The sequence below is a fragment of the Drosophila miranda genome (assembly GCF_003369915.1).
Source record: "Drosophila miranda strain MSH22 chromosome Y unlocalized genomic scaffold, D.miranda_PacBio2.1 Contig_Y2_pilon, whole genome shotgun sequence".
NCBI classification, from domain to species: Eukaryota; Metazoa; Arthropoda; class Insecta; order Diptera; family Drosophilidae; genus Drosophila; species Drosophila miranda.
Window position 1 is genome coordinate 21476383 of NW_022881614.1, and position 15218 is coordinate 21491600.

Below are 15218 nucleotides of genomic sequence, written 5' to 3' on the forward strand. Positions count from 1 at the left end.
CTCCAAACCAATTTTGACTGTTTCTAATGGTATGAGCTTGAATGTTTCGTTGTTGTCACGGTTGTAATTTTTCTGCCTTCTTGGCTAATCTTTCAATTGACCTAAATTTTATGTTAGAAGTAATATTATCCATAATTTCATTCTCAGAAAAACCGAGGGGCACCCTTTTAATTACTCGATAGGATTCCACATAGTCTTTTGGTATAAATACCACTAAATTCATTTTTTAACTCCTCATTTAAACTAAATCATTTGCTTCGCTGAAAACCTTAAAATAAATCTTGTATAAGTGTAGGCGCAAAGAGCTACGATTTCTTTAATTCCTTTGATTTTTGCTCTGTAAGCAAAAAAGAATAAGCATTTTTGCGTGTTTGATTCTCGAAAGATGGATACTGGTTCTTAGTCGATACTAGTACGCCGCATCCCGACTGTGGCAGCTCACTATACAACACTGATATTCTCCTTCGATAGCACTACATTTGATGGGTCTTCATAATCGGGATTAGTATTTTTATTCCAGTGTTTTAGTCATTTCAGTATTTCCAGTAAAACCATTTATGGCATTTGTGTGAGAATTGTGAACGGTCACACCGTCAGAAGCCTCCACCATTTTGTTACTGTCATCGTCTATCAGCATTTTGTTATTTATGTCTGTATTGGTGTTGTCGCTTTTTTGTTCCTTGCGCATCTTTTTTGCTGGGTACTTTTCGTTAGTCAAGCTGTCGAATATGTCCTCTTTCACACCTGAACACAAAGCACTGAAGTTTTTTGCTATTGTTTTTTGGGTTGAATTTTGCCGCTTTTTGCCACCTGATCAGGGGTTTCAATTTAGCAGACACCGAGTGACCGGCGTCCGCCATACTTGCTGGTTTAACCAGATTGCCAAAGACTTACCTCTCCTTTGGGAAATGAAAGAGGAATAATTTTATATATTGATGAAGATTGTATGAATAAACAATGATCCAATTTTTACAATCACTTTTATTAAGCCTTTTTGCTTGGAAAAAGTCACCTTTCAGACTGTAAGAAAAAACACGACCGGTCTCGCTCGCTGATGAAAAGGAAGTGTTATCGGCAGACATTATTGTCACTTTTTTACCAGCGCTTCGCTTCGTTTGAGTGTGTTTCAGTGTGACCTGATCTATCGCGGTCTTATGGATAAAATCTATGGCAGCCCTCAGAAATATACCAAAAAATACCGTAAGTCTACTGACGATTCTATTGTACATTTCCTCGTATTTTAATATTTGGTTTAATATTACTAGCTACGGCCCTCAGCTCTGAAAACGTAATTTTATCCGATTGATAAATCAATTTTCTACAACACCACACAATTTTAAATATTCCTTTTATTGGAATTGATTGTAAAATAAGTTTAAACAATTTCCACTAACTTCTCTACCAAATGTTCGCCCTGTTTTCATATAAGCCCAATAGAAGCTGTGGAGATAATGTTTTTTATCCCCAATCGGCCGACTAATTATTTCGAATTAAATAAAACTCGGCGCAGAAATAAAATTACGATATGTTCTTTAATGCGTGACATCCAAATTGCATGTGTGGCTTGCCTGCCCTTTACATTGCGGCTCCGATCGCAAGGCGCAGCTTCGCTCGGCCGACGTCGGTAGGCAAACGCAAAGCGGAGATAGCGAAGAGCGAGCTGGCAGAGAGCGTTTAGCAGGGCAAGCAAGCGCAGAGCTTTAACAAACAATGGAGTGACATAGACATAAGTAACAAACAAAATAAGCGGCTGAGGGCCAAGAATTAGGTGCTATTTGGCAAGCAGCTAATCGGCTGGTTCTGCTCCGAACATTCACCCCCCGTTGGAAGGCAAAGGCTTTCAACAGATCCATCCTGAAGGGGCAGAACCGCTATTTTTCCAACGGCCCTCTTGAAAAGGCCCTTTTGAGTGCGGATGACGGCTACTCTGATGGTTCCATCTTTTCCTGGGATGACGCTCTCAATGCGGCCAAGCGGCCACCTTAATGGTGGCAGCGTTTCCTCCTTGATCATGACGAGCGCTCCTAGCTTGATGTTTGGAGACGATGACCGCCACTTGCTCCGCTCCTGAAGAATCGAAAGATACGCCGTGCTCCATTTTCTCCAAAACGCCTGCTTCATTTGACACAGCCGCTGCCATCGACTAAGTAGGTTGACCCGGAGATGCGCCACATCTGGCTCGTCGAATGCAGCTTTCGGGGCTCCATTGAGAAAGTGGTTTGGCGTGAGCACATCTAGATCATCGGAACTTTCTGTAATTGCATAAAGCGGACGGGAATTTAACAAAGCAGAGATTTCACAAGCCAAGGTCTGAATTTCATCAAGTAAAAATGTAGGTCCCGACGATGCGATGAAAATGATATTTAGCTGCTTTAACAGCCGCCTCCCACAAACCCCCAAAATGAGGTGAGCGAGGGGGGATGAATTTCCAGTCGATTCCACTAGAAACGCAGAGATGTGACACAGTCGACGTATGAGGATCGCTGAGGAACATTTGCCGAAGCTCCAAAAGCTCATTTTTTGCTCCTACAAAATTTGTAGCGTTGTCTGACCAGATGATTCGAGGTTTGGGACGTAGACTTATAAAACGCCTTAATGCTGCCAGAAAGGATTCTGTAGATAGATCCCGAACGACTTCCAAATGAGTTGCTTTGGTGCTAAAGCATACGAAGACAGCGATGTAACATTTGATAGGAGGCCTGCTTCTGACTTCCGACTTGTGATAAAAGGGTCCGCAAAAATCAACGCCCGTTGTGTGGAATGCTGGATTAATAATAGGAGGAGCATTGCCTCCTGAGAGCGGCGATCTTGGCAGAGTAACCCGTAGCCCATCCACGACTCTCACTAATCTCCCGACCTCTGCTCTTTTGCGTCCCCCCACAGGTGGCGATGGTGGAGGTGCAGCTGGACCCCGACACAAAGGTTCCGCCCGGAATGCTAGTGGCGTTTGCGATCTGCACCACTATGCTGGTGGCCGTGCATATGCTGGCTTTGATGATTAGCACCTGCATCCTGCCGAACATCGAGGTAGTGTGCAACCTGCACAGCATCTCCCTGGTGCACGAGTCGCCGCACGAGCGCCTGCACTGGTACATTGAGACGGCGTGGGCATTTTCGACGCTGCTGGGGTTGATCCTATTCCTGCTGGAGATAGCCATACTGTGCTGGGTAAAGTTCTATGATCTGAGCCCGCCGGCGGCCTGGTCGGCCTGCGTGGTGCTGATACCCGTGATGATTATCTTCCTGGCTTTCGCCATACACTTCTATCGGTCTCTGGTGACGCACAAGTACGAGGTGACGGTCTCCGGCATACGGGAGCTGGAGATCCTCAAGGAGCAGATGGAACAGGATCACCTCGAGCACCATAACAACCATAATCGCAATAACGGCATCCACTACGGTGCCGCCGGCGACATCGTTTAGCAGTATCAATCGCGCGAGGATCCACGAAGCAATAAACCATCTCGGCGATCCTTCTCTGAAAACTTAACGAAAACGAAAAGAAAAGACACTTACGGCAGTAGGCCAGAGGCCTCGCCGTCAATCCTCAGACTAAATAAGTGAATATTTTGTAAATTTGTAGTTGATGCAAATTGTGATACGCAGAAGGCAGTAGATTTTTATTATACAAAAACAGTATGAGTACGTATATTCTAAAGGATTGTGCCCCGAGCAATGTTTCTTTAAGCTCAAGACCTTTACACATCGTAACCCCTGTGTACTCATCGCATGCAATGATGAAAGACCCAAACTAAAGGAATACTACTTTCAAGTTTAAACCACTGTGTTGACTAAATATTCCTCAATATTAGCTTGTATATTTGTTGTAACTAGTTGGCGCGTCCGCTAATATCTGTATTGTATTTTAGTGGTATGCCATCGCTCGCGATGTCAGACCCAGACCTCATCCATAGCGCAGTCTTCCCTCGCCCACGTAGTGTGTAAGAACCCAATAATTCGAACCGAACCAGATCGTGTTAGCCCAAATTTTGATATTGATAGGCGAATATGTAAGCGAAATTGCGCTGTAATTTATACACGTACGATTAAACGATTTTTTCTACCTATATTTAACCGAAGCAAGCGATTTTCTATTGCCGTTCCCCCCGCCTGACCTCCATCAGGTCGTTAGGCTTGCGTGCCAGGAGCGACTGGAAGAGCGACTAGCTAACGAAAGTTTTTGGATGGGGGCAAACGGAGCCAGGACACATGGTTGGGGTTGATTAGAAAAGGGACACCGCACGCACCCCAGGACACGAAAGAAGAGCACAGATGACAAACCCAAAGCGGGGCTGGGGCTCAGTTGTCTGCAACATGTCGTGCCATGCTGGTGGCGGCAATGGTGTTCGAAGCCTGCGCTATCCTGCCGGAGGACATGGCCGCTATCAGGGCAAGTGGCTGAGGAACCAACACCACGGCTATGGAGTGAAATCGAGCCGTCGTGGATTGGTGTACGGGGCCAACGTCATGGCTACGGATCCATGCGGCGGGAGTCCCCTGATGGCCAGGTGCATCGCCTCTATGTGGGTCATTGGCGCCATGACAAGCGCAGCGGGGAGGGAAAACAGTACTACGACGATGAATCCGTCTACTTTGGTCAGTGGCAGATGAACAAGCGGCAAGGACGCGGCATACATTGGTATGCGGACAGACGCGTCTATGTGGGGAATGGCTCCAGGATGCCATGCACGGACGGGGCGTCCTCTTCTCGGGTGAGTCCTCTAACAAAATGAAAGTTCAGTAGAATCCTCGTCGATCCATATGTTTCGTCTGTGTTCAGCAAACGGAAAGCGCTATGTGGGAGAGTTCCAGGAGGGCTGCAAGTCGGGCGCTGGCTTCTTCGACCACGGACAGAATCGGATTCAGTTTGGTCGGTGGGTCCAGGACATCTGCAAGAGTTCGCTGATACGCGTGCTCAAGCAATAAGAACATTTTAGACATTCTCTGGAAGGTCGATCTCCTTGCCATAACGTTTATAAATACACAATCAAATGGAATAAGGACAAGCTACAAACAAATATTAACTATAAACTATTATAAGCCTATGCAAGTGTCAGTTCTGATCAGTTCCTTTGCCGCCGCCTAAGGCTGACTGTCTCCTGCTGGGGTGCAGGCTCCGGTACCTTCCGACGTGGTCGTCCCCGCGTGGTCGCTGGCGTTTCCTCGAGTTGCCTGTTGCGGGCACGAGTGCTCCTTGCATCACTAGTCGGATACCGCTTCACTGAGGCTGACTATGAGCAGGAAGGCGCCGCTTCCATGGTATCGTCCAATTCGATGATCTCTGGTACTTTTAGTTGGCTACCAATTCTAGCGGAGCGTGTCTTTGTGGCCTTGGCTGGCACAGATTGGGATCGTTTCAGTTGAGAGGGAGCCGGAGTCGAAGCTGAAACCGAAGCAGCATCGTCATCGCTTATCTCGATCGTCTGGCAGGCATTCAGATCCACATGATCCGATGGTGGCGTGTTCTCATTGCCGCTCTTGCTGCTACTGCTGCTGCTGTTGCTGCAGCCGATGGGTGGTCGCAATTCCAGCTCCGTGTATATCTTGAACCTGGGCGTCTTTCTGGCAGATGATTTTGCCTTGGTAGTCCCCTCAACAACACCTTTCCTGCGTTTATCCTCTGGCGAAGTGTTAAAAGCGAGGGCTCGCCTAATGGTCTTCGCCCTCGCTTTGCCAACGAGATGCAGCTCAAACCGGGCCGTCTTTATCTGGACCATGAGGTTGAAGCTATAGTTGATTTCCGCCGTTTGGGGCACTGATTTGAGAGCTGCCTCCGCATAGCTGAGAGCCTCCTTGTTCTTCTTTCTGAAGCGAAGATAGTTGATGTGGTAGAGTTCGTGCACGATGAGCATGGAGCCCAGTGTGGCGGTGCGTACGGGATCCTCCTGCAGCCAATTGCCTGCCCCTACGTAGAAGTCGTCCAGCTGATCGGTCTCCCTTTTCAAGAAGTTTAAGCGGGCATGGAGACATCCCACGATAAAGTAGAAACATTGCAGCTGCATGCTGTCCCGTAGATGGGGCGGCATCCCTTGCTTGCTCACATAGCGCTGCAGCTGATGGCTGGTGGGAATTGGCTCGTGCATGGGCAGAGACTTGAGTGTGGCCACGTCCAGCTGGTTCTGCTTCTTTATCGGCTCCACGAGCTGCATGAGCAGCATGTTGCTGGTCAGCTCGCTCATGGCATTCGCCTTGAGATCTTCCTTGGCGGCTATTGCGGGGATGTATTTGGCCGATGTCTGCTCCACCAGCGTTCGACTAAGCGGCTTGATGGCGAGCAAATGGTCCAGGAGGCGCAGCTTGGACTGCGCCTGGTCCAGGTACTCATTCTGCAGGTTCATCCAGAGCCACGAGATGAGCACCTCAATGGTCCGCAGGGCCATACCCGACTGCAGCACCAGGTTAAGCGTGGTGCCGTAAAAGGCGAACGGCGCGGTCAGCCGATTGGCCGCACACTCGGTGCTCTCCCTCACGAGGTCAGCCAGCAGCAGCTGCAGGGCTCCCAGGTCCACGCTGGACACTGTGCAGTAGTTGCGCACGCTGTCGACCAGCGTGTCTAGGTGTCGCAGGGGCAACGGCCTCCTAGGCAGGCTGCTGCACCGCGTCTTCCGCCTGTAGTCCAATCGAAAACGAACTGTCTGGATTGTGATCTGCACAATGTCGCTCTTGCCAACTCGCTCATCGAACTGGGCGCGCAGCTCCTCGGCCTGCAGCAACAGCAGCTGGGCGTGGCACAGACAGTCCTGCCGCGCATAGTAGCCGGCCATGTGGCAGAGGCAGAGCATCACTATAGTATGTTGGCGCTTAAAGAACCATCCGTTTTGGAGCTGAGGCCACAGATCGTCGAGCAGCTCCTGCGCTCGATCCACCTCCTCGGAGAGTTGGAGCTGCTGGTTAGAATTCAGGTGGTCTTGTCCCAGGAAGTGGGTCAGGGCTCGCAGGTAGGTGAATCTCTCGTCCAGCATTTGCCCAATCCTGAGTATCAGCAGCCAGGCTTCATCGGCCTGCGCCATGTAGCCCATGGTGGACAGAGCCATGGCTGCAGCAACTGCATCGTCGATCAGGGCTTCCCAGTCGATTGGTGTATCGTCGCAGCCGAGCGGCTCTTGGTCTGCACGTTCGAAGAAGGCCGCGAAGCCAGCGATGGCCGATGTAGCCAACTCCACCAGGCGATGCTCCCGCTTAATGTTGAGCTCCAGCAAGTTGTTCTTGACGATTAACTCCTCCAGGCTGTTCTCGGCCGTCTCCTTGATCGAGAACTTGGTCTTCTGTGCCTCCAAAGCCTCCAGCAGCACACTGATACTGGTATGGCCAATGGCCAGCTGTTGCATGCGGCTGAGCGGTTGCTTGAGGGCCGTGCTTTGCAGCTGGGAGCGCAGTTCCTCGCACTGACGCACCACCTCGCTGTCGGTGCGCATCTTGCGTGCCAGGAGAACCAGGTGGTAGTCATTGTGACGGCAGCGTAGTAGCGACTGCAGCAGGGGTACGGGCCGCGCACTCTGGAAGTGCAGCACGGCCAACAGATCCACATCGTATAGCTGTTTCTTTTGGGCGGGGGTTAGGGGGTTGGGCATAGGACTGGACTCGTGCCACTCGTAGACGCACTTCTCCGTATTATTGGCATTGTGGTAGTGGACGAAGAGCTGTGAACGCAACCGCGAGGGATTCGTTTGGGCCGCAAGGTAGGTGGACTGCAGACGGTTGGCCATGTCGGAGCTCTTGCAGTGGACACTGGCTTTGTAGATTCGCAGGAGCACACTAAGCATTTTCTGGCTGGTGATGAGCGGTCGTAGATGTTGCAAGGGCTCCAAGAAGGCCAGCACAAGGGACATTTGTTCGGGACACGCTACCTTTTCGGCCACGAGTGCCAGTAGACGCACCAGCTTGTCTAGCTCCATGGCGGAGGGCCCCAGGCACTTCATGCTCTTGGCCACGTCCAAGGTGTAGCCAAGAATGCCCAAGAGCGGCTTATAGGGTGCCTGAAGAGAAAGCTCATTAGGTAAAAGGTTTTCCAGCTGTGGCAGACGTACCTTGTCCGACTTCTGTTCGGTCGTCGGCTGCCAGTTAACGTAAGCTTCCAGGGCGCACATCCCGAAGGAGAGAAGGCAATGCCTGCGAATGCTTTTACAGGCCTCGTTGGAGCAGCTGGTCCCCAGCGGACTCCTCACTACGTTCACCGTCAGCCCAAGGCAGCCATGCAGCAGTTGAAAGTGGGCGGTGTATACCTCGGGACTGTCGTCGCCCTCGAGCTGCTGCCAAAAAATGTCTAAGGGAGGCTTGTTGCTGCTCTGATGAAGCAGCATCTGCAGGCGCTGGAAGCACACCAGCAGGTCCATGAACCACTGCTCTTTGGCGTGCGTCGCGCCCTTGTGCTCGAAGAAGTAGACGAACTTCTTGCACAGATCGATGTAAGTCCGCTTGAAGTCCGCCGTAGCCTCGCGCACGTACAACAGCTTGACATAGTAGTAGAGGAGCTGGATGGAGTAGTTCTGCGGAGAGACGTCCTTGTACAGGTCGAGACAAATGCGCAGCAACTTCAGTGCCAGTTGGTGTTCGAGCGGCGCTTCTATGGAAAACATGTCGATCTGCATCAGTGCCAGAACCAGGCCCAGATACTCCGTGAATTGAGTAGTCAGCTCAGAGCTGGGTGTGGCCCAGCTGCAGCTCAGGAGCTTGAGAAGCGGGTCGTACATTTTCGTCGTGCTCTCGGGCGGAAGGGCGCTCAGGTACATCAGAAAGGCTTTGCCTCGCTTGCTGAACAGGGCATCATTCAGCTGGACCAGGAGAGCCGCATTCTTTGCCACTTTACGCTGGCGCATGGTGTCAAAGAGGACACCCATTGCCTCCAAGGCGTAATATAGTTGATCTGTGGCGGCGATGGGCAACGTCTCCTTCTGCATTTGCAAGTGAATGCCATTGAAGTGCGTCAGATGGATGTCCAAATAAAACTTGTAGTCAGCCTCCCCTTGCAGGCGGCAGGGCTGCGATCGGACTAGGCCGTACATTTTCTGGCATTCCGTCAGGGATTTCTGCGAAGCACCCGTACAATTACTACACTTCGTCCAGCCAGCAAGCATTTGGTTCTTCAACTTACCTCCTGACAAAGCTCACGATGTATGTACCGCAGGCTCGTTAGATGAGCTTCCCACAGGCTCGGCTTCTCCTCGTAGGGCTCCACGTGTGGTACCACGGTGGCCGCAATGTCGCAGTAGAGATCGTCATGCTGGTGCAGATTGTCCTTCAAGGCGACACACAGCTGGCGCAACACGCTCAACTCATATCTTAGCGGAAAGGAGGCGTCGTTTATCCCGATGCCCTTGCTGAATTCCTTGAATTTCAGCTTAATTGTCGTGGCCGCAGCCTCAACATCGGATCGAGTGCCTTTCAACTGTTTCACTATATCGGCAGACATTATTATTATTATTATTTTTTTTTTTTTAAATCATCTCAAGGATGATCGGAATTTTGATCGTAGCACTGTAGCCACATTGATCAGATACTGGTGATGTAGTTTGGCGAGTTTGACAGGTCGGTATATAAAAAAAAAGAGGAAAATTACTTAACTGTTTTAGAAAATAAACTGAAATTACTTTATAACATGATGAAGAAAAAAGGGGTCAAAAGTTTAAGTCAGCAGTTTTGATGAAGATTGCCAGCTCTCTGAGATGTAGCGGCTCTTTTTTTATTAATATTCTGAGCCCGGCAAATCTTTGGCAATCGAAGATCAGGTGTTCGGCATATTCAGTTACATTGCACGTTTCGCAGATATTTGAATCAATTGCTTTGATTCTGTGTAGATGGACTTTGTCGTATGTGTGTTCCGTCATAAGTCTGTTAATGGTCTTGATGCTTTTAGCATTCCATTTAAGAGAAAAATGCCAGGGTTTACTGGGTATGTCTGGAAATATGTCTATGAGGCTGGATCCCTTCGTCCTACACTTCGTCCTGTAGTCCTCATTCCATTTGTATACTAAAAAGTTCCTAATTTCTCTTTGAGCCTCCTTTCAGCTGTATTTTATATTTATTGTAAACCCCTCACTTGTAGCAGCCTTTGCTGCTATGTCAGTCTTTTCGTTGATGGCCACACCCTTGTGACCAGGGACCCATAGAATGTCAAGTTTCTGAATGTCTGATTGGTTAATTATGTTGTGAATATCATTCACTAGGTACGAGTCTGTATTCTTATTTTTAATTAAATTAATAGCTCCTAATCCATCACTTAAAATCAAAGCCTTTTTGTAATTATATTTAAGACATAGTTCGCAGGCCTTTTTAAGGCCTACGAGTTCGGCACCTACTGAGGATAATCTGTTTTCTATTTTGTACTTGTGGATATTTCCACTAGGCCATTCTACTATTCCTATGCCACATGTACTTTCTGTAACTGAGGCATCTGTTGATAGAATGTTCCAGTCGTCCTTTCTGTACTTGTTCAGAATCTCATAAAATATAGTTTTTATTTCTTCATTCTTCATTCTTCATTCTTCATTCATTTCTTCCTGAAAACAGGTGGCATTACACCAGCGAGGACAAAAATTTCGTGTTTGCTTGTGTCAGGTGGCACCCCAACACACCTTCTGAGTTATTTAGCTTGCGCTATTTCTATATCTTTACTTGCTCCAGATCCCATGTCTGAAAAACTTGTGATAGCATATTCTTGTTTTGTTCTAATAAAAGCTTTGAAGATGTTGGTACTTGTTTTAGGTTTTAGACCTGATTTGATAGTAGTCGCAAGCTAGAGGAGTCTGTTGCATTTTTTTTGTTTGTTCTTTAACCATTTTTACATGACTGACATTTGACATGTTTGCGCTAATCAGTCTGCCTAAGAAACGGATATCTTTTCGATTTGGTATAGGCAAATTTCTAACAGAAATATTTACCGCTCTGACCTGTCTTTTTCCTACATTCATTGCTGCAGATTTGCTTGGATTGAAGCTAAAACCGAGATCACCACATAGAAGGTTAAAGTCATTTAGTTTTTTATTAAGGTTTTCAACCGCTACAGTAAACTCTCTGTTGGGAGAGATTATAACGAAGTCATCTGCAAATTGCATCATATGAGTATTTCTATCACAGATCTGATGTAGTCTTTTTGTGTATACATTAAAAAGGAGGGGCGACAGACAAGAGCCCTGTGGGATTCCTCCCTGAACTACCTGAACAGCTTCCCCTATTTTCAGTAGGCTCATAGACATAAAACCATAGCTCGCAAATAACTGTTTACACTTTCGGCGTGTCTGCTAACAACCTCTCATTGACGAACACATTGAGAAAAGGGACTGAAAAGACCCGATCAAATCTGTTTTTGCTCAACTCGCTCTTCGCTCAAGCAAAGACCGACTTTTTCCCTTCTCTTTTGTTCCTGTTTTTCACTGAGCATCTTGTCGCGAGCGAACGAAAAAAGTGTCTTTTGCGTATGTATGCGTGCTTGTACGTGTGGTGGCTGTGGCAACGATCACTTGCCTTCGTGAATTGTGTCAGACACTGTCCCAAACGCAAAATGAGCCTGTTCCTGAACAACTTTCCGAAATTTTTACTGATGTGAAGAACTTTGCTATGAACAATGGCCGTTTACCATTAAATGCCGATATATTGCAGCTTTTTAACGACATGAAGCTAAGATCACCACACTTGAACTCGCTCGCACAGGTGGTGCTGGCTACACCGGCCACTCAGGTATCGGTCGAAAGAGCCTTTTCAGCACTTCATTATATTTTGAATGAAAAACGTTGCTCTTTAAGTGCGGAAAATATTAACTCATTGTTAGTGGTTAAGCTAAATTCGTATTAATACAAAATATATACATACATATATACATACATCCATATCCATGTCTCTTCAGTTTGCAGAAAATTCGCATATAAGTATAAATATTACAATAACATAACCATAAGATGCGAAAAACATGAATAAATAAACATAAACACGAATAAAAAACTAAAAACACTTTACTCAGACACTTTTTGGGTTCTGCTCATCTAAAGACACTTTTGCTGCGAGCGCTTGACCAAAGTGTCTCTCTAAGCTGTTATTGTGAGACCCGATCGTGTGTCGGGCTCAACCGAAAACCCGAAACACATAACACAAGCGAAGAGACAAAAAGTGTTCTGCTCAGTGAGAGACCGCTTCTGCGTGGTCTTTTTCGGTTTTGTCAGTGACGAGACCGCAAAGGGAAAAAGTGTTGACCGTCGTTTGCGAGCTATGCATAAAACTGATGATCCAGTCAATGTATGTTTTAGGAAAACACTCATTTTCCATTAGTCTTTTTAAGAATTTCAGGTTGACACAATTGTAGGCATTGTTGAGGTCAACAACCACAAGAGTAACGTGTTCCTTGTTCTTTTTCTTTGCCGCTACCACATTGATGACATCATTTATGCACATCGCTGCAGACTTGTTTTTTTTGGTATGCATAAGATCTGTAGGGTATATTCTTGTTTTCTTGTATATGCTTTTCCAGCCTGGCTTTCACCATGCCATTTACTGTCTTGGCTAGAACCGAAATGAGGGATATGGGTCGAAAATGTTTTAAGTCAGTCAGATCCATGTTTTTTTCGGTATTGGTACAATTCTGATAGATCTCCATTCGACTGGGAAATCGCACATAGCCACTCGACGGTTGTAAAAATGTACAAGTTCTGTCTTTATACTAGTGTTGAGAGCACTCAGCATCTCGTATGTGATGTGATCTATTCCTCCTGCCGTTTTTCTGTTTCTGACTAACACAGCCTCTAACTCTTTCAAGGAAAAGAAAGGATTTTCATTGTTCTTGGTTGAGTACATTTCTTCGTCTACATCTTTTGCTTCTGAGGTTATTTGTTCGTTAAGGAATTCCAGGTATGGCCCAGCTTTGTCAGGGTCGAAAATTTCTGGGGTGTTCTCTTGACAGTTTTTTAGATTTCTGAGGAATCTCCAGGCTTCTCTTGAGCTCGATTTTACATTTAACTCTGTTAACTTCCTGGCATAGCTAGTTCTTTTGGCAATTTTAACAGATTTTTTCCATTTAACCTTGAGGTTAACAGCAGAACAATAATTTTGAAAGGAGGGTTCTGAAGCTGCCTTCTTCTGCGACTCTGCAAACTCCCTGAATAGTTTGGCTAAATTCTCGTCCCACCATAATTTTGGACATTTGTTTTTGATTTCATAAGTAGCTGCTTTTATTTCCTGTTGGATGTTCTTCGCTAAATTATCCATATCTTTGTCGGCCTCAAACTGGCTTAGCTTTTTCAGTAGCCTGTTTTTGGCAAGGAAAGTTTTGAGTTTGTGTTGATATCCTGCTGTTTCAAAGGTTATTGGGTGATGGTGGCTGCCTCCTAGGTAAAACTTTTCGCATTTCCAATTCTCTATATGAATACCCTTTGTAAAAGTTAAATCGAGTACAGACCCTGATGTTGAGTCGATGTGTCTTCTGAATGTGAGACTGTGGTCATTTGCTAGACTGTAGCCAGCATTTGACATAGCTTGCATGAGAAAAGTTCCCTTTTCACTGTTGGTTCTGTCTCCAGAAAAGGTATGTCTTGCGTTAAAATCTCCTGCAATTATGACTTTTCCGAATGCATCTAAATATTCAAGGAAATTGTTAATCGCTTGCTTGAAGGATGCAAGAGACAACAAAGGTTCAAAATATACTGAGGTGATAAGAAATTTATCTTTGTTGTTGATGGTTCTTGCTATAATTATATCTTGCTCTGTCTCATATATCAGTCTTTTAACTCTTAATTCTTTTTTGTAGGCAATCGCCACTCCTCCATAACCGTCCTCTCTATGTTTTTCTAACATATTGAAGTTGGCTAGTTTCCTAAAACGGAGATCGTGAGAGAAAACGTCAGCCAGAATGGCAAAGTCGAAGTTTTCATTGTTTAAGTAGAATACTAGGTCGTTTTTATTGGCTTTAATAGATTGAATGTTATGTTGTAAAAATTTCATATTTATTTAGATGTTTTAAAAAGGTTCGTTTCTCTCTGTTTGTTCATTTTTCTGTCTGCATTATGTTCCATATTGTAATCATTTGTACTGGTCACTTTTTTTGATGGATGTGACACATTTGTTTTCTTTTAGTTCTTTGTTTTCAAAAAATGGTACGTGATTACTAGAATCGCTGGTATATGATTCTAAGTGATAGTGGGGTTTTTGTGCAGGAACCAAAGGTCTCTGCACTAACCTGCTCGCATAACTGTGTTTTTTTAAAACTTCATTTGCTTTAACGTTTTTGTTTTGAACATTTTCCTCATTTATATCTAGTTTTGGATAGTTTTTTTCATAATTATCTAACAGCGAAAAATTTTGGTGGATTGAGTAAGTGCTAAGCACTTCCTTACGCGCGATTTTTTTGATTGTCATTATTTTGTTAATGTCCATCTCCTTTTCCCATACTGGGCACATCAGTCTGTCCCTAGCTGAGTGATTTTTCCCATTGCAAAGGATACATTTGAGACCATTGCACTCCTCGACTCCGCATTTATAGCACCTCCTAGCTGATTTGCATCTGGTCGAAGTGTGACCAAGTCTGCCACAATTATAACATTGCCTTACTCTGGGAACATATATGCTTACTTTCATCCCACATATCCCAAAAAGAGATACCTTTTCTGGGATGTCTGAACCCTCAAAACCAATTTTGACTGTTTCTAATGGTATGAGCTTGAATGTTTCGTTGTTGTCATCGGTTGTAATTTTCTGCCTTCTTGCTAATCTTTCAATTGACCTAATTTTTATGTTAGAAGTAATATTATCCATAATTTCATTCTCAGAAAAACCGAGGGGCACCCCTTTAATTACTCTATAGGATTCCACATAGTCTTTTGGTATAAATACCACTAAATTCATTTTTTTTAACTCCTCATTTAAAACTAAATCATTTGCTTCGCTGAAAACCTTAAAATAAATCTTGTATAGTGTAGGCGCAAGAGCTACGATTTCTTTAATTCCTTTGATTTTAAGGTGTCTTATTTTTTCAAAAAAGAATAAGCCATTTTTGGTGTTTTTGTTTTCGAAGATGGTACTGTTCTTAGTCGATACTAGTACAGCCGCATCCCCGATGTGGCACTCACTATACAACACTGTTTCTCTTTCGATACCTACATTTGATGGGTTTATAATCGGATTAGTATTTTTATTCAGTGTTTTAGTCATTTCAGTATTTCCAGTAAAACCATTTATGGCATTTGTGTGAGAATTGTGAACGGTCACACCGTCAGAAGCCTCCACCATTTTGTTACTGT

General features: G+C 45.6%; 2 protein-coding genes and 1 pseudogene across 2 annotated transcripts; 2 read left to right on the forward strand and 1 right to left on the reverse strand.

Moving 5' to 3' along the window:
- The first annotated feature begins 1152 nt into the window (after positions 1-1152).
- Positions 1153-3441, forward strand: LOC117193310 (calcium release-activated calcium channel protein 1-like). The gene is made up of 2 exons (XM_033398044.1): positions 1153-1200; positions 2884-3441. Exons 1-2 carry the CDS (start codon positions 1168-1170, stop codon positions 3421-3423), a joined length of 573 nt encoding a protein of 190 aa, XP_033253935.1. The 5' UTR covers positions 1153-1167; the 3' UTR covers positions 3424-3441.
- Positions 3442-3449: 8 nt separating this feature from the next.
- Positions 3450-5009, forward strand: LOC117193308 (annotated as a pseudogene).
- A 222-nt stretch (positions 5010-5231) lies between these two features.
- On the reverse strand, positions 5232-9432 carry LOC117193869 (protein three rows-like). The gene is made up of 4 exons (XM_033398559.1): positions 9092-9432; positions 8028-9026; positions 5682-7976; positions 5232-5642 (listed from the first exon to the last, which is right to left on the reverse strand). Exons 1-4 carry the CDS (start codon positions 9407-9409, stop codon positions 5232-5234), a joined length of 4023 nt encoding a protein of 1340 aa, XP_033254450.1. The 5' UTR covers positions 9410-9432.
- Between the last annotated feature and the right edge of the window lie 5786 nt (positions 9433-15218).